The sequence below is a fragment of the Schistocerca americana genome, chromosome 8 (assembly GCF_021461395.2).
Source record: "Schistocerca americana isolate TAMUIC-IGC-003095 chromosome 8, iqSchAmer2.1, whole genome shotgun sequence".
Taxonomy (NCBI): Eukaryota; Metazoa; Arthropoda; class Insecta; order Orthoptera; family Acrididae; genus Schistocerca; species Schistocerca americana.
In genome coordinates this window covers 519,443,349-519,463,465 of record NC_060126.1, presented here as the reverse complement: position 1 = coordinate 519,463,465, position 20,117 = coordinate 519,443,349, and the positions used below count along the sequence as shown (strand labels likewise).

At 37.0% G+C, this 20,117-nt stretch overlaps 1 protein-coding gene across 1 annotated transcript in view; it reads left to right on the top strand.

The window, feature by feature from the left end:
* Nucleotides 1-16,269, top strand: part of LOC124545176 (fructose-bisphosphate aldolase-like) — a 60,540-nt gene extending 44,271 nt beyond the window's left edge. Inside the window, exons 7-9 of the mRNA XM_047124015.1 lie at nucleotides 2,081-2,158; nucleotides 8,392-8,584; nucleotides 15,660-16,269. Coding sequence (XP_046979971.1) covers nucleotides 2,081-2,158; nucleotides 8,392-8,487 — 174 coding nt within the window. The 3' untranslated portion in view covers nucleotides 8,488-8,584; nucleotides 15,660-16,269. The remainder of the gene's footprint in view (nucleotides 1-2,080; nucleotides 2,159-8,391; nucleotides 8,585-15,659) is intronic.
* Nucleotides 16,270-20,117: the final 3,848 nt, after the last annotated feature.

The following is a 20,117-nucleotide window of genomic DNA, read 5'->3' as shown; positions in this document are numbered from 1 at the left end:
ATAAAAGACCAAGATAGAAACTTAATTGAAGGTTAGTAAATGATATTAGAAAACATACTGGGCAACCTGTATATGTATAAGTGGCGACTACAATGCATGAAAAAGATCAGGAAAGTGTTTTATTCATCAATGTACGTCGAATGGCTGATGACAATGATGATGAAAAAAGGAAACACCTCCTATTACAAACTTAAGCAGCTGCAAACCACCCACTGCACAATCCTTCCCACTTATGATCCACTACCAATCATGCCTCAAAAAAGTTATCCTATGGTTCCCACTGTCTCTTGCAGGGGTCAGAGGTGAGTGAAATGCTAGCTTAATCCTTTCCTCATCCACTCCCCCCCCCCCCCCCTCGTAACCTCTCGTAATATGCTATTACATTCCTCACCAAATACTCACATCTTAGTCCATCCATTTGATAGTCATACTTACAATCACTCATACTCTACTGAATTTTCTGAAACTACAAGGACACTAGTGACTTACACAGTTCCTGCTGTTCCTGTGCCATTTGGGTCTACCCTCAAGTGCAAGCTCCTCTTTAATTTGGAGGAGTATTATTTCTTTTCAGAACATCCATACTCACGTTTATTCTTACCTTGTCACTGTGTACTTATGTCTGAAATCCTAATATCTCTCTCTCTCTCTCTCTCTCTCTAACTTTCAATGCTTCCCTACTTACTGCCTCACCCACTATCATACAAGGTCTGTTCAAAAAATTCCAGAACGTTCGTAATTTTGTGCCAATGGTGTGTTGATGCAAAACTGGTTGGCATCCCTGCACATGCCTGTATTTGATCTGTAACCTCTCAAAGTTTCATTGTGGTGCGTCTGTTAGTTATTGTTCAGTGAGGTATTGAGTAGCAAATTGTATCACACAGTCTGCGAATTTCAAGGTGGCAGAGCTGAAGCAGCAACGCTTCTGGATTAAATTTTACGTGAAACTCAAGAAAACTTCTACAGAGACATACCAAATGATGCAGGAAGCCTACAGTGATGAGTTCTTAAGCCATACTTGTTGTTATAAATGGTTCACACAGTTTAAAAATGGCCAGATGGAAGTTCAATATAACTCTCATTTAGGACGCCCTCTGATGTCTACTGGTGACATGCTCATGTCAGGAATGTCAATGAAATTGTGCTTGCCAATGGAAGACTCACTGTCCAAGAGATTGTAGAAGAGTGTAACATTTCAGTTGGATTGTGTCATGAAATCCTGACACGGAACCTTGGAATGCATCATGTTGTTGCCAAGTTCGTCCTGTGGCTCTTGAGTCAAGACCAGAAAGACCTTCACCTTGCAACTGTGAAGAGTTTTTGGATTGTGCAAATGAGAACGAGATATTCCTTAAGAGAATCATAACTGCTGATGAGGCACAGGTCTATGGTTACGATGTTGAGACCAAGGTTCTTCACAACGGGTCAGGAAGGCTTCTCCGAGGCAAAAAAAAAAAAAAAAAAAAAAAGCTCATCAGGTCAGGTCAAATATGAAAGTCATGCTGATTGTTTTCTTTGACTTTGAAGGATTAGTCCATCATGAATTCATGCCACAGGGACAGACTGTTAATTGATGGTACTGTCAAGATGTGTAGCAATGCCTGCGAAAAAATGTGAGAAAGAAATGGCCTGAAATGTGGTGAGACAATTCGTGGATCTTGCATCACGAAAATGCACCTGCACATTCGTCCCTGTTGGTGCGTGACTATCAAACAAAAAATGAAATCATTGTGTTGCCTCATCCTCCATACTCTCCAGACCTGGCCCCTCTGGACGTTTTTATTTTCCAAAGTTGAAAACAGACCTAGTATTATGTAAGTCTATGTACTATCCACATTTCTTCTGAACAGTGTGCCATCCATATTTATTCTGCAGGTGAGTGTTTTCTTGTCCTTGTTTTTTTTCCCACCCTCGAATTTCTATTATCATGATATTTCTGCCTTATGATTCCTGATTATGACTTCAGTACTTTCCAATGCCAATGGCATCATAAAACATAATTTTTTGAAGATTACACAGTGAGATAAATAATCTAGTGGACAAAAAGTAGGATAATTTTAATCATTAAATGCATTTTCAGACCTCTGCTATGCGTGCATGGAGTGGAAAGTCTGAGAATGTTGCTGCTGCTCAAGAGGAATTCAAGAAGCGAGCAAAGGTAAGTGTGTATATTAATAAACAAATGGATAGAAATGTAGTATGTGAAGCCATTAAGACATTCAGTATTGTCTGTCATTTGTGACACATGATTTCAATAGATTCATGTAGTCTCTCCTCTTAAGTATAGTTTTCAAGGCTGGTACCTAGTCAGCTGGTTTCAAATATAAATAGCTCCAAGGTTTTTTCTTTTCTTTTTACTGGGATATTATTTTATAATTTTCTTCAGTTACTGTACTACTATATACATATTTTGAAAGCATAAACACACAACATGTAATGTAGGAATGAGTAGTCTTTTAGTTACATGATTAATAAAATATTTTCAGGCTCAATATGCCTCAAAGCCCAGGAAGACTTTGTTAAAATATGACTCACACATTATTTCCTCAAATGAACTCAGCTGTAAATATAATGGTAATACAATGATGACTACAAATCAGTATGGGGAGAATCAAAGTGGAGTACTGATGATCACACATTGAGTTATGTGAAGGAGAAACAGGTGATTTGAACTGGGACTGACAAATACACACATTGCAACATCTAAGGAAAGAAATGAGATTGAAGTGATGAAGGCAGTTAGGAAAGATGTAAAACTTCAGACAAAATGAGGAAGGTACAGTAGTAATTTCTTGTCATGTGGAGTTCTGAGCATACCTACATATAAACAAGATGTAATGGAAATGAAACCTCTGCAAACCATGGGTTCTCCACAGAGCATAAAAGAGCAAATGGGTGGAGAGAAAGAAACTACATCACTACTCAGGTTTTATTAAACTTCTTCAAACCATGGGGTTCCTCCAACTAGCAGAAGAGAGGAAATAGGTCGAGGGAATGAAACTACGTCACTGCTCTGATGTGATTTAAGAAAGGCATCCAGGATCCTGCACACAGGATATGACCATGAAATTCTAGCAACAAATTATTTTTAAAAATTTTGGAACCTAGAAATTACTGAGTGAGCAATCTACATCTCAGAGATATGTGAAGGGCAAGCTTAAAATAAAGACATGTATGAGATAAAGGGTAAAACAGATAAAAAGCAGATAAGGAAGTAGTACAAACAATCAAATGAATTGAACAACAATAAAAGCATAAAAAATCCTCTTGTTTCTCTTATTTTTCAGTGCCTTATTTGGTTTCATTTGATTGTGTTCTTTCATTGTCACATGATATGTGTCACAGGATACATCCTTTTACTGTACTGAATCTTAACAATGATGACATGTCAGAAATGGGGTGCATAGGACTAGTTTTAATGTAGTAAATGTCACAATAATATGAACCACATGGCAAGGCAATTAGTTTTGTGCAGGTATGGAATTTGACATGGTTGTTACAGAGATGGTGGACTGTTTTGGCTAATAAAAGTATAGTAGGCTACATTCTGAGGCATGATCTTTTAAAATCACAGCCCTGGTGAAGTAGTGCTGAGACAATGTAGATTAGTGAAATATTGTTTAATAATGTATCAGTATTATTGAGGTAAACCCTCAGATGGCACCAGAATATGGATAAGTTAACCAAAAGCTCAGTTCAGTTAACTTCGTACTTATAACTCTCTCTCACTAAGTTAGCATGCAGGTGTGATTGATAGTGTACTTCGCACCCTTTCATTTAATACTGCCCTATATCATAATCTTCTGGGGAAATGCAAAGTGTAGAAAAAGTATTTATTTTATGAAAATCAGTAGTAAGAATATTATCAAAGTTGATAACCAAACACCTTAACACTCTTTTGTTTTCAGTGTCTACAACTTATAGGAAATTCAAGAAATTAACCATTTTATTTCTTTATATTCTGGTTATTTAAATGCAATGTCTTGGCAGACTTTTGGATCCAGGATTCCTGGATGGAGGAAGAGGCCATAGGACAGGAATGACAGGGATTAAGGAACCTTGTCAGTCTCTTTTCTTCCAACTCTTTCCCCTCTCAACTGTTAGGGGAAAGAGCTCCTGGTTCAGTAAGCCAGTAATTTTACATGTTTCTACGTGTTTGTGTTGTGGTATTCCTCACTCTACCCATCGAATCTTCAACATTCTTCTGTAGCACATTTCGAAAGCTTTTCTTCTCTTCTCATCTGAACTGATTATGTCCATGTTTCAGTTCTGTACAGGGCTACACTTCACACAAATACATTCAGATAAGTCTTCCTAATGCTTAAATTTATATTTGATGTGAACAAATTTTATCTTTTTGTAAAATCCTTTTTGCACTTTAACCAGTCTGTATTTTATATTCTCTTAACTTTGGACACCATCGGTTATTTTACTGCCCAAATAACAAGACTCATCTATTACTTTTTGTGTCTCATTTCATAATCTAATTCTCCCAACATCACCTGATTTAATCAGACTACATTCCATTACCCTTGTTTTACTTTAGTTGATGTTCATCTTCTAATCTCTTTTGAAGGCACTACCCATTCATATTAGCTATAAATATTTGCAGCTCATTGTTCATTTTAATTATGACATTTTCATATAAAGCATTGTAGGTAGTTATTACTGACTGTCCCTATTGCCATAAATCATTTATACGCAAACTAAAACTACTTGGAAGAAAGGACTCTTCAAGTGTGGTGGAATCCATTTCTTCTTCTGTCACCATGACATTTATTTGCTGCATTTTTCTTCTTCACATCTGATCCTCTCATTTTTTTCCCCTGCTATGTCTCTACCATTTGATTCTTCATTCACCTCACTTGTGCTTTTATTTTCTTCCCTTACCTGCAATTCACGTACTGTTTTCTCTGACAATTGCAATCACAAGTTTTAAAATCATACATTTTGATAGCATTTCATTGATTTCTCTTTATCTGATCCTGCGGCACTTACATTGATCTAGGATTGTGTTATCACATAACTGTTTAGCCTCTGAATAGTCTCTCTTCATATGGATGATGACAGTTTGTGTTCCAAAATGAATCATTTGTACTGCCTTTTGTTTTGGATACACCTGCTGCTACTTTTGAGCATCAAAAGTCTAAATAACATAAGTGAAATATCTGAGGTTGTGTCCTGTGTCTAATGACCTGGTTGGCATTGAGATTTCAAACTGCAATTTCCTTCTATAATTATTATCAGTTTTCCATATATTTAATCTTATGTTTTCTCTCAGTTTTTTTCTGACTTCTTGTCTACAGGCATCAGTATTCTCACTCTCTTGCCCTGTTAATTTTGTTTTGTTTAGTGGAAGGAGAAACTCTTATTTTGTCTTGTATTTCAGGGAGAACAAGAAGCTGATTCAAGAGTTAAGAATTGTGATCTTTTTTATGATCCTTGTTCATTTTTATGGAGACAATGATGCTGATGATCATTAATTAATTTTCACTCTGCAGTGGAGAGTACATTGATATGAAATGCCGTGGCAGATTAAAACTGTGTGCTGGATCAGGACTTGACTCTGTTGGCTTTGCCTTTTGTGGGCGAGTGATCTACCTCCTGAGCTATCAGAGTACACTTCATCACCCAGCAGAAGTAGAACAGGGAGGATGGGCTGAGTGTTGCGCTTTGATAGCTCAGTTGGTAGAGCACTTGCCTGTAAAAGGCAAAGGTCTCAAGTTTGAGTCCTAGTCTGGCTTATGGCTTTAATTTGACAGAAAGCTTTGTAATAATGAATGTTCAATGCAGAATGATAACATTCCTCACACTCTACAACAACAGTCATTTCACACTAGTAATGCTATTCATGAATGAGATGTGGGTGAGAGGTCAGAAAGATAAATTTGTGAACTTGTTTGCTGATGGACTAAGTTGTATAAAATAGGATTTTTTTGTATAAAACATGGGCTGTACAAACTAATGGTAAAACTATGTCTGATAGATTCTTCAGCAAAAATATTGATGTGTGGTACACTTTTTCCATCTCTAAGAAAGACTAACATCAAATGTAAGCATAAAAGTAAGTTACCAAACTCATATACTAAAGAACTGGAAAGCATTAGGGAACAAATAACGTTACTGTGAAGTTAAACAATGGAAAATCCTGGCTGGAATGTAACAATATTAAGAATAGTTACTACTCACCATATAGTGGAGATGCTGAGTCAGAGTCAGAAATTTTGGTCGTGTGTGTGTGTGTGTGTGTGTGTGTGTGTGTGTGAGAGAGAGAGAGAGAGAGGGGGGGGGGGGGGAGGGGGAGGGAGTGAGTGTGTGTCTTTTGTTGTGCCTAAGTCAACATCTCCGCTTTGTGATAACATTGTTACTGTGAAGTATAATGTACCTGTTAGATGGACTTTAACCAGGCTGATATAGATTATAGAACATATCTGAAGTCTAAAACTTATAATTACTGGCTGTTCAACAATATTATCAAGAACATTCATTTGATCTGTGAAACTTTAGCTTTTATTTTTAATGAATGTGTTCAATTTGGAATTTTTCCTGAATGAATTTATAAAAATAGAGAGAAAAATATTCCCAAAAATTATTGAGTCTCAATAGCGCCCGTAATTTCCAAAATACTTGAAACTCATATACAATCAACTAAGTGATTATTTTGAAGGAACTATCCTCCTTTCAAAGGATCAGTTTCAGTACAGATGAGGAAAAAATACCAGTTCAGCAGTTCTTGACATCAGAAACCAGATAATTACTGCTTTTGAAAAGAAGAATAAGGTATCACTTGTGTTATAGGACTTACATAAAGTCTTTGATTGTATTCCTTATGAAAATTTGCTTGAGAAGTATGAATTTTATGGTTTACATAATATACCAGTCAAAGCAATTGCTTTATACTTAAGTGACAGTATGTCTCAGTGAGAGACAACCATTCTCTGATAAAAATTGAGACAGGGGTTTTACAGGCATCAGTTCTTGGGCCTTTCTTTTTCATAATTGCAATCAATGATTTGCCACGTCATGTTCCCCATTCTGTGATCTGCTGTGCTGATGATACAACTATAATTACCACCCATCAAGACACATTAGTAGTGCAACAAATGCCACTGGAATCACTAGATGCTGCAGTGAAGTGATTCTCCTCCTACTCTAACAAACTTCTGTAACCGAGACAAGTTCCTGTTATTACTATCTAATAATGTAGAAAATAGAGTGGTTAAATTACAATTTCTTATTGACTCCAAGTTGACCTGGGAAGAATACATAAGTCATATTTGCAAAAGGACTTAAGAGTAACATACCTGATGTGGAAATCAGAAGAGAGATAGTTGCTTATGAATATCTAAGGCTGACAACATATTTGGGCTGTTCCAGTCTCACTTTTCTTATAGACTGCTAGTGTGAAGGCATTCTTAACATAAGACACATACTAAAGATACAAACAAGTTCACAATAGAAATGTGCAAGGCTGGGCCAAGAAATCAGTATTAACCTCTGTTTAAAAAACTTAATACACTCATAATAGTAAACCTGAATACATATGTTTCAGCATTCTACATTAAACTGAATGTAAAAGAATTTCATACAAGAGGAGATATTCACCAGCACAACAGAAGGGGAAGAATCAAAATGTATATTCTAAGATAAAGCCTGAAAAAAGCAACCCACTCGTACAGCATCAGCTCCCTGCAAATCTTTACCTCAGCATGGTCCATGTCTTGGAAATCATTTTAAGCAAAAATATATAGCTGACTGGCTGAAAATCTATTTTGTAACAACATAATTTTTTGATGAACAAATTGTGAACATATCTTAAAACTCAAAATGTTAGCCTAAATGTCTGATTTTGTATGTAATTATATCTAAAAACAAAGACTATGTGACTTACCAAATGAAAGCGCTGGCAGGTCGATAGGCACACAAACAAACACAAACATACACACAAAATTCAAGCTTTCGCAACAAACTGTTGCCTTATCAGGAAAGAGGGAAGGAGAGGGAAAGACGAAAGGATGTGGGTTTTAAGGGAGAGGGTAAGGAGTCATTCCAATCCCGGGAGCGGAAAGACTTACCTTAGGGGGAATATTTGTATGTAATTAAGTATATTGATATGATGTACACAAGATTAAACCTATTCCATTGTACATACGATCAGTGATGAACAAAGATGAATGATCAACAATAGTCACTTGCCACTTGATGTGGGCATATTATTGTCAAAATTTCAGAACCATTACTGTGTTTCTTTATTTTAATATAAAGGAAATTTAATTCTGTGTTGTTACTGTGAAATTGTGTTTTGTAAAGTAGTGTACTGATATATATGACACAATGTAGTGTACCACTGCTGAAGTCATCTTACACTCTAAAATTTTTATCCTTCTACAGGCCAACAGTCTAGCTAGTCAAGGGAAATATGTTCCTGGATCCATCAAGTCACTAGCAGCTTCAAAGACGAGTTTTGTATTTCCTCCTGCCTACTAAGTACTTATTTCCATGCAACAACATGCTGAATTCAATTTTAATGTGTTACATATTTTTTGGAGTCCAGATTCCTGCTCAGTTTAGTAGTACATCAATGGTGAGTTTCCAGATCATAATTCTAATTATTTGACTAAGTCATCCCTGCAAGGATCTGATTGATATTTACTGTGGAGAAAAGGTGCACCATAGCACAAACTATGTAAATTTATGAAAAGAAAACAGGTACTGGTACGAGATATTGTGAGACAGTTGGGGAAGGCAATTTCTTATGATTACTTGTGCAGTGATGATTATACAAATAAAATGACTCGTTTTCATTTAAACACCATGGAATAAGACAGTCTAGCCTTGGCAACTGGAGACATTGGTTTTTTTTATATATATATATATATATATATATATATATATATATATATATATATATATATATATGTGTGTGTGTGTGTGTGTGTGTGTGTGTGTGTGTGTGTGTGTGTTTAATTTGATCTAAACTGATTGAAATTAGACCTTACAAGCTTCGAGTAACAATTAATGATAGTATTTCTAACAGACCTTTTGGGAATTATGATTTTAATATTTTGTGAGGATAATATGTATGGTGCGTGTTGGAGGCTGTAAATCAACATTAATTTAAGGTTACATGTAATGTTTCTCATTTATATACTGATCTTTAAAAAATGGCATCATTATGAGACCACTATATATTCAATTAATGATTTAAATTTGTGTTTAGATGGATATTGTTAAACTATTAAGTAACTGACAGGTGCTGCTTACTAGACATACAAGCCTCATGTTAACAGGATTTTTTTCTTTGTTTACTTCCTTTAAGAGACAAAGTGTTAATCTAAACCACATTTCTTATTGTTGTTGCTGGAGTTATGGGCCATTTACAGGATGACAGTTACTGATCTATATGAAATTGAGGCCCAGGTCAGTGGTCTCTGGGTACCCCAGAGCCAGAAAGTGATCCCCAAATTGCTCCTCCAGCACATCAAACACTCTCCTGCCTCAATGGGGCCAATCTCGATCTTTCATGAACCACATCTTGTTGAAATCAGGATCACCTTGGATAATTGGGATGAAATCATCTTCTAAAACCTTCACAAACCGTTTGGTAGTCACCACGCTGTTAAGGAATATTGCACTGATTATTCCATGACTGGACACTGCACACCACACAGTCACCCACTGAGGGTGAAGAGACTTCTAGATCGTGAAATGTGGATTCTCAGTCCCCCAAATGCACCAATTTTGCTTATTAACAAATCCGTCCAAGCGAAAGTGGGCTTTGTCGCTAAACCAAACTGTACATGCCCTTCCTAATTCCTAACATGCCCCACAGCCAACCATGCAGTTTGAATGTCCTAATGCAAACTGTTCAGAAGTTATGACAATTTTATTTCATATAGTTCAATATCTGTCTCCCTGTACATATGCTATGAAGATGATAGATACATGCAGAAATGATTTTTCTAATGAGCTAAAAGAAATTATAAGTTATTGGTGATGTAAGAAAGGAAAAATCTGCAGCAAACTTTGTCAGGATTGTGGAACAGGCACATAAAAACAGTGAGTCGGAAATAAAGAAACTGCGTTAAAATTCTGCAACCAAGGTCGACAGCCACACAAGACAGTCAGTGTACAAGTGCCTCACAACTTCAACTTACATGGAACTAAATGAAGCACCACACTTTTGCTCCAAACAGAAGAGAGCAGGAGTTGCTCCTACATCAGGTCCAATGTTCATGGAGAAAGTGGGAGAGTCCCATGAAACTCTGAAGACTGTAGAAAAATTTAATGCTCTTACATCTATAGTCTGCAACCCACTGTGTGGGTACATCACAGTGAACCAGTTATTAGGGTTTCTTCCTGTTCCATTCACATACAGAATGTGTGAATAACAGCTGTTTCTACAAAATGTTACACCCAGGTATTTGTACGAGTTGGCCGATTCCAACAGTGACTCACTGACATTATAGTCATAGGATACTACATGTTTTTATTTTGCGAAGTGGAAAATTTTACATTTCTGAACATTTACAGCAAGTTGTCAATCTCTGCTCCATTTTGAGATCTTGTCAAGATCTAACTGAATATTTATTCAGCTTCTTTCAGATAGTACTCATTATAGATAACTGCATCATCTGCTAAAAGCCTGATTTTACTATTGATATTGTCTGCAAGGTAATTAACAAACCACATGAGCAGCAAGAGTCCCAACACACCTTCCTGAGGTACACCAAAAGTTACTTCTGCATCTGACAATGACTCTCCTTCCAAGATAACATGCTGCATCCTCTCTACCAAAAAGTCCTCAATCCAATAAAAAATCACTTGATACCATATATGACCATATCATTGACAATAAGCATAGGTGTGGTACTGAGTTATATGCTTTTCAAAACTAAAGAAATGCTGCATCTACCCATTTGTTTGAGCCAAAGATTTCAGTAAGCAATGTGAGAAAAAAAACAAGTCGGGTTTCACATTATCCATGTCTTCAGAATCCATGCTGGTTGGCACTGAGGACATCATTCTGTTCAAGATACCTTATTATGTTTGAGCTTAGAATATGTTTTAAGGTTCTACAAGAAATCAATGTCAAGGACACTGGATGGTAGTTTTGTGGATCACTTCTACTACCCTTCTTGTAGATGGGTGTGACCTGTGCCTTCTTCCAAGGCCTGGGCACAGGTATTTGTTCAAGGGATCAGCAAGAGATTACAGTTAGAAGAAGGGCTAACTCAGAAACAAATTCAGTTGAGAATGTGACAGGGATTCCACTGGTGCCTGGAGCTTTTTTGGTTTTTATGATTTCAGCTTTTTCCCAACACCACTGACACTAATACTTATTCCATTCAAATATTCAGTGGTACAAGGATTAAATTGGAGCAATTCTCCTGGTTTTTCTTTTTAAAGGAACATTTGAAAATGCAGTCATTCACTAGGGACTGAACACTAACTTTGGTGCTGCTAACAGCCTTTACATATGACCAGAATTTCTTTGAGTTCTGTGAAATGTCTCTTGTCAATATTTCATCATCACAATGACTGATTCACTCCAAACACTGCTACAGAACTTGAGAAAGTGCTGATCAGGGTAAGAAACTTAGCACCAGGAAAATAAACAGCTGATGATTTTTTTGCGATTTCTGCTGTCACATCTAACTGAACAGTTTTCTCCTTGTATCTTGGAACAGACAGCATCTTTGACTGAAGTGTATGCTATCAGAAATAAGCCTAGCAATGAAAAGTGAACTGTTATTTGCTGTGCAAATTTAAAACATGAATACAAATGGAAACCACTTGTTAATCACAAAAATTGGAAAAAAACTAAGTCTAGTCTAAGGACAAGTTAACGCACTACTTTCTTACAGGCTTCAGAAAGGAGACACTGAATTCTATGCTCATTGCTGTTGTGTGCACATATTTCGAAGGGAAATGCTTACCTGAAAGAGCAGTTCTTTTGCTGGACAATGCACCTGGCCATCCTACAGAAGATTTGCTTGCTTTGAACGATCGAACTGTATTTGTGAAGTACCTACCACCTTGTACTGCATCACTTTTACAGCCAATGGACCAAGGTATGTTTGTGGCTGTGACACTTGGTTGAATTTTATGAAACATCTTTTCTGAGAAGATTCAGATATCATCAATTTCTGAAAGCTGTGATGCAATCCACGGTATCTGTAATGCTTGGGACAATGTGAAGATAATGTTATCTACAGTTGAGATGGTGCAAGAAGATGCCCAACAGCTCATAGCACTGTTGCTAGCTATCAACTGCAAAGCACTAACGAATGTAGGTGAAACAGTAGCTACCTCAGAGGTGTGACAACAATAAGACGTTGCCACATAGATGTTTACAAAATAAGGTTATGTTACTGGTTGAGGTAGGCCTGTGAAGCTGCTGCACCCAACACATTGCAACTGTCAGGGATCAACTTATGCGTATTCAACTACAGCTCATGAAAGAAAATGGCAATGTTCTCAACTGTCAGTGACTTTGAAGGCTTTAGTAGTGAGTAATATGATTCTACTAATTGTCTGACTGATCTAGTGAAACAGCTTAGTGGTTTGACTTTGTAGGGGTACTTGAAGTGACTTCATAGGCTTTCCCGGCGTAATATGTCTTTAAAGTCTCTCTGGGTTTGCTGCCAGACTCTAAACTCAACTCAGTTGAATATTTCAGTGATCCAACTGTTCACTATCTTCAGGATAATGCTGCTTCTGCTGCCGAGTCCTGCTCAGAACTGATGCCAAGCTGCAAATCGACGTCCTGTATAGGCCTCTGCACTGTACACAGTGCATGCACTGCCCATCACAGTTGCTGCCCTCCAAGACTGTGCAGATGGTGCCACCCTTCGTAGAACACTAGCTGCAACAGTGTATCCCACTCAAAGATAATTTTCAAACATTTTGACTGGCTGCACCGAAGAATGTTCTGGTTTGATGCGAGATAGTACAGGATCCCATGTCCTGCTAAGAGGAAACCCATTGTCTCTGGTAATTAAATCATCTGCCAACCTAATTTCATCTGCCTCCTTATAGACACTGTTCCAAAAACCATAAGTGTTGGCAAATATCACAGTTTTGTCAAATTTCATACCATGTCCCTTGTTTAAGCAATGTTCTGCCACCACCAATTTTTCTGGTTGTTGTAACCTCATACAATGGCGATGTTCCACACACCTGTCATGAACTGTGCAAATCAAAAGGCTGATGTAAGGCTCTGACATGGAATTTTGTATATACTAAGCTTCCTAAGCCCCAAATCATCTTTCACAGAGCCGAGTAGTGCACTAATCGTGGAAGGTGGCTTTGTGGTTGTGAAGATGTGTGGGGCAAAAACTTCCACAACTGGTTAAGCAACAATGCCTATGAAGTAGAAGCTGAGCAGCTGAATGACTTGGATGGAGTGGACAAAGTGTGATCGTTAGAGGAAGAGATCAAGGGGCTCATTATAACACACATCAAGGCTTTGAAATAAATTGATATGTCAGAGTATGCATGAAAAAATTTGTTTGGCTATGCCAATGTTTTGATTTTCTGGATAACAAGAACCATAGTCATTAAAAAATAAATGAAAAACAGAAACAGAAAATTTGGACAGTTATTCACTAAACGTGAAACTGAAAGCAAGTAATCCAAAATGCAGTATAGTTTGTGAGTAATTTTGTAAACAAATTGTCAGTGTCGAGCGAATAATGCACACGCAGTGCAGTGGGCTTTGAAATGTAACATGTTTTGTAAATATAATTAATAGCAGTTTATGGTACAAACATTTGTATTTAGTGTCAGCCATGCTTTTTGGTTACCTGTGCTGTCTCGGGTGCACATTAATCTGGATAATCAGGAGCTTGTCATATTTGACAATCATGGTGGATAGCTTTTCAGATGGTATGTGGCATCTCCCTCAAGTTTATGACTGGCTTGAAGGAGGAGAATATCTAGTGTTCTCTCAGACCCAGTGTCTGAATGATAGAGAAACTGAATGGAGACAGGAGCTATTGTCATTTGTAATCACCACAGGCAATGTGTAAGTCAAGGATAAGGTTGATACAGGTTGAAGACTGGAATTTAAAGGCTATTTCAGGAATCTGAAGACAGGAACTTTTAAAATGAGGTACTCAGGAGCAGTAACAAATATAAAGCAGGAATGAAGGAAAAGTATATTAGATGATAGGCTAGAATATGGCAAGGTCATGTTTGTAGAAGGGGCATAAGTATTGAGGTATAGGATTAGGGAACATGAGACTGATCATAAAAAGGAGAGAAGATCAACACTGGAAAAACAACACTTGCATACACTGATGTGTCTCAACATTATGACCACTGCCTGCACTGAGACCGACTGCTGCTGGGTGACATTGCAGGCACGTGACATGACAAGAAAAGTATATGAATGGAGCAGAGGTGAATGGGGAATCATTCTAGCAAACAATACGGGCCAAACATGTGGAAATACCAAGAAAGAGGCCAAATGACATATTGTTCCGTCTTGATGCCTTGAAACCAGCATCTTGGAAACAGTGAAGTTGGTCAGCTGTCCATGTGCTACTTCTTGAGCATCTGTGGAAAGAGGTTGAAGGGCAGTGAAATATTGAGTAGGCAACAAGCTGTCAGTAGTCCATGCTCCATCACAGAAGGTGCAGGTCAGAAGGTGCCCCATTAAAGCAGATGTCTGTGGTAGATCTGAGGACAGATTACTTTACTGGTTTAGGCACAAGTGTTTCAGAGCACCCAGTTCAGTGCAGAGTGTTGAACGTGAGGCTCAAACAGGTGACCCCTTTATCTTCCCATTCTGGCTCAACAGTATCATCGGTTACAACTGCAGTGGATGTGGTATCATCAAGATTAGATAATGGGTCAATGGAAATGTGTCACCTGGTCAAATGAATTACATTTCTTCTTACATCAAGTTAACGGCTCAGTGCAGATACATCATCATCCAAGTGAATCACTGCTCAAAATGGGGGACATTTAGCTGGGATTCCGTGCAGCCTGTGGCAGTAATTAAGAACATCATGATAGCTACAAACTACACAAACATTAATTTACACCATTTGCATATCTTCATGTTTGACGTCTTCCTTGATGGTGATGGCATCTTCTCGTAGGCTGTTTCTGTCACAAGGCTAGAATCATGCTACAGTGATTTGAAGAGTGTGATAGTGAACTCACATTTCTATCTTGGCCACCAATTCACCTGATCTAAACCCAATGGAACTCATCAGGGCTGATATCGGGTGTCAGGTTCTTGAACAGTGGACCATAAAATTGAGAACTGCATGACCTGTGTGCAAACATTTGTTGCCACATGCCTCTGGAAATGAACCGAGGCTTGTGGAATCCACACCATGCAGAATCATTGCTGTGTTGTGTTCCACAGGTACACCAACATACTATTGAGCAGGTGGTCATGTTTTGGTTAGATGATAGTTTGCCAACTTCCTTGATTTTGCAGTATATATTATGTAAGAGGTATGTTTTAACTGCTTTTTCAAATATGTTGATTTTAGATAACTCTTTACTCTCCTTGGGAAATTTATGGATAAATTTTCTTCCCTGACAGAAAAAACTGTTTTCAGTTTGTTAAAAATAAATGGTAAATTTTAAAACAAAAAAGTTAATAACAAATCCGTATATAATTATTTTACTTGTTGCAGGCTAACTGACATCTGCAGAAACTTTTTCCTTTGGAGCAATGCTGAAAACTGGTACAACAGTTGCTTTTGTACTTACCTGCATTCAAAGACAAAGGAGGAATACTTGAAAAATAACACCTATGCCACATGTATTGCAGTAGGGGGACAAGGCACTTAAGCTAGATGATAACATTGAAGATTTTCATTTATTTTAGGATGTTATCTTAGGCATCAGTGTCGGTAACATAACTCATGTTCATAGTCATTTCCTGTGAGTATGTAAATGACTGTTGCATCAGTTGTTATACACTGCTTGACCAGAATATATCAAATAATGTAGTAATCAACTAACCAAATTCAGATACTTATATCAAGGATAACTGCTACAGGTTCCTTATTTGCTCTGGTTTTTCTGCCTTAGTAACATCCTAAAGGAAGTGAAGTAATGATGGTATCATGTGAGTTGTAAGAAAATATTTTATTTTTTTTGTGGCTGCCTCTACATTTCCTTTGTTACCCCTGTTGCTGCCAGAACCAATCTTAAAAACAGCCATTGTACCATTATTTTACTTTAAACAACCAGTTTGTACCAATATTGCACATAAAAGTCAATAAATTCATTTCCTTTACACACTGGAAGCATAAATTACTTATAAATATCCCAAAAATTTTCAGGAATAATATAAAATTTCAGATAATAGAATCAGCTTGCATGTTGCAAAAATGATACTCACATGGTTAGGGAAGAGAGATAATCTGTTTGAATGTTTTTATTTTAATTTTTATCTGCAGGTATTAGTATTATAAGGATATTAAAACAATACAAGAACCATCCTTAGTATTTTATTTGCTATAAAAGAAGTTATACAGAAAAAAATCACTCTCATACAATACAGAACAATGGGCCATTTTTCCATCTAATATGAACACTAACCCTGAGAAGGGAAGAAATGTTACACCCTAATGATATGCAAAAAGAATTGTAAAATATTAAACAATGTAATTAAATTAAAAGTTTTGAAAGTGTTTTATTTTTCCTCAAGCTTAAAAACAAAACTTCCATTTTTTTAAAATAATTTTTACCTACTCAATTATTAATTATAGTTGAAGTATCTCCTTGTGAAGGGAACTCTCTTTGTAATTTGTTCATCGGTATCACATTCCAAATTATTTAGTGGTAAGAAACGAATGTGTAGGAAATAATTTGAATGAGTATTTGGAAGGATATGCACAATACATGAAAGTCCATTTTTAAAATCTATAATGTACGTATGGGCAATTAAATGAAATGAAATCCTGTTACTGACTGGGTAATAAGAAATTATTTCATACCTTGTTTGCATTCAGAAATGTCTCTTGAATGAACTTTTCACCAAATGTGACATCCATGAACTACTGTGATCTTTAAAACAAGGATCATGGCTTTCGGTATTTCCAAATCAGACAAATAAAACAACATCAGTGCTGAAAATCAAAGATATTATTAAATAAGATAAAGTTGAAGTTCCCTGTACATCACAAAACATACCAGTCATTGACCTCAAAAGCACGGAGGCAGAATTAGATGGAATGCTCGTAAGTGCTCCAGCTCTCAACTCTCATTTCTATATTGTTCAATGAAGAAGGAAGAATGAAATAAAGGGTGAAAGTTTAAGAGTTTAATATACTGTTAACAATAAGGTCATGAGAAAAAGAGAGCATTAGTTCATTTATTGAAGAAACCAGTTGCATTCTTACTAACCCTTTCCGCTACAATGACAAGTCTGATCAACATCGCAAATTTTGTTTTCCATTTTGCTGTCAAGCCACGTTAGACATGATTTTTCATAGCTCTCACATGTTCCATTCTCAAAGTTGACAGTACTAGGCATCAATGCAGCATAGTACTGCCATCTAAGGAAACCTGTATTAACTTAGTGTCAAACTGTCATGTTGAGAGAAATATTTTAATTATTACATTCAAGTTAATAATAGTAAAATGGCTAGTTCTTCACACAGTCCTTTCTGAGGAAGAGGTTATAAAGCTTTTATAGGAATCTCTAAGTGAAAATGAGTGACAATGATTTTGATGGTGACAGTGGTTGTAAACAATACAAGTGAAAATAATAATGAAAACAATGAAAATATTAATGTTTCTTATTATTCAGCAGAACACTCATGGTGAACGTGAAGTGACAATCATTATGAATTTACAGATTTTCCTTTTTGACTCTTCAAAGTGTGATATTATCACTGAAACTAGTAATGATCCATTATCACCAGTTCATTTCTTTCACTTAATTTTTACAGATGACTTATTTCAAGAAAGAGCTGATGAAATGAACAGATATGCTACAGTAAAAGTACAGAAAGTGACACCACTGCCACTATGTTCTGTGTGGTGGAACTGGAGAAATGTTTTAACAGAAGAAATGAAATGCAGGTGCAGGTGTATATGGCATTACAAAAGTGTCAAAACTTGCAATTTTTTTAAGAGAATCGTTACATTCATCTGCCTTCTTTTCAGACTGCTTTAGTTGTGCCTTCTTTTCAGACTGCTTTAGTTGCAAGCAATTGATGCAAATTTTCTGGAAACTGTGGGAAGAAACAACATGCTAGTACTGTCTTACAAAGCATTCTGTTAAAGTATTTTAAGGACTTAGTTGGTGAAGAAACTAGATGAAAAATATGAAGACGTTGTTCAACTTCTGATGGTGAGGAAATCTTAAATGGAATGTTGCACATTATCTACAAGCTTTCCAGGAACAAGCATAAGGGTTGTGCACCATGTTAAGACAGAGAAAAAGGTGGCAGGCATGAAACTGTATTACTATGAAACACGCCCTGAAAACCAGCTCTCCACCCTAAAGAATGTGTTTCAGAAAAATCATACAGTGAAAAATTATGCACTGCAGTGCTTCTGTGAATATATTTGGTTGGAAGTACATTTTTTGTTTCAATGTATACTCTAATCATTGGTCAGTGGCCACATTGTTTACACAAAGAGACTTGTGCAATTCTCTGTGGTGCGCTCTCCATGCTGGCACTACCGATTTAAATAAGAGCACACAGACACCCGGTGTCTGCATGTTTGAGTGCAAAAGCGTAAATAAACTATTCGTGTATTTATCTGAAATGATTTAGGAAAACAAAAATTCTCACAAGATTGACAAGTCTGTGAACCTTCATCTCATAAACATTCATCTGTGTCTTCACACCTGCACCACATTGCTTGGTTTGGACATTTAAACAGTTCAGTCAATTGACTCAGTACTTCCATTGACGCAGTTGTTCTGCAAAACACTTCTTCAGTGTGAGTGACTGGTTGTCAAACTATGTTTTAATTCAAGGTAAAGTTGCAGGACACTTGTCAGGTGTTACGTTAGACAGACTGGTAATTATGTGAGCGTTTACTTCATTGTTAGTTTTGTCTTTAGGATGAGATAGTGTTAGAATTGATGGTTAAAAGTGAATTTGTGAAACTGATATCTTCGCCTATGTTCACACACTGCCACTACACAAGTAGAAATAGGGAGTGCTAGTTCTGCAAGGTTCGCGGGAGAGCTTCTGTAAAGTTTGGAAGGTAGGAGACGAGGTACTGGCAGAAGTAAAGCTGTGAGTACTGGGCGTGAGTTGTGCTTCGGTAGCTCAGATGGTAGAGCACTTGCCCGCGAAAGGCAAAAGTCCCGAGTTCGAGTCTCGATCGGGCACACAGTTTTAATCTGCCAGGAAGTTTCAGAAATAAGGTGATTTTCATTTAGCTCCAGACAGGACATTGAGGAACATCACGGAAGAGCAGACTCACTAGAATGTATCACTTGTAAAGTGTCTCTTAATTGAGAGGATGTCATCGCCTCTATAAATAATTGTAGGAAAAGTATACCATATTTTTTAAATTTTTTACTCCCTAAACTGATGAACAGGAGACACCTGATAACTGGCATCAGTTGGTACGTTAGAAGAAAGCTAGACAGGACATCTTCATCTTCACAGAATGAGGCAGAGACTGAGTACTTCATTTTGGTCTTTAAACTACACATGAATCATTCCACCTCTGAATTAGAAGCTTCGCGAAACATGGCCGTAGTCAGATGCTGGATACCACCAAGTGCAAAAGTCCTCAAACTTCCACAGTGCAAATTGCCAACTTAAGTGCCTAGGAAGAGCCCAAAATAATGAAGATGACTGATAATGCATGGATAGTTGCTGTTGGTGTGTGGAGGACAGTCTGGCTACATATGGGAAATCAGGCAATGGCAAAAAAAAAAAAAAAAAAAAAAAAAAAAAAAAAAAAAAAAAAAAAAAAAAAAAAAAAAAAAAAAAAAAAAAAAAAAAGAGGACCCTTGAAGTTGATATGCTCCCTGTCACAAAGGCGCTTTACGTCTAGCTGAGAGTAAAATTGATGTATCAGCACAGCCCGGTTCTGTGCACAGGCCATGCAAGTTCAATGTCATGATCAGGCACTGCCCAGTAGGTGTGTCCCTGTGCCAAAGCCTTCAC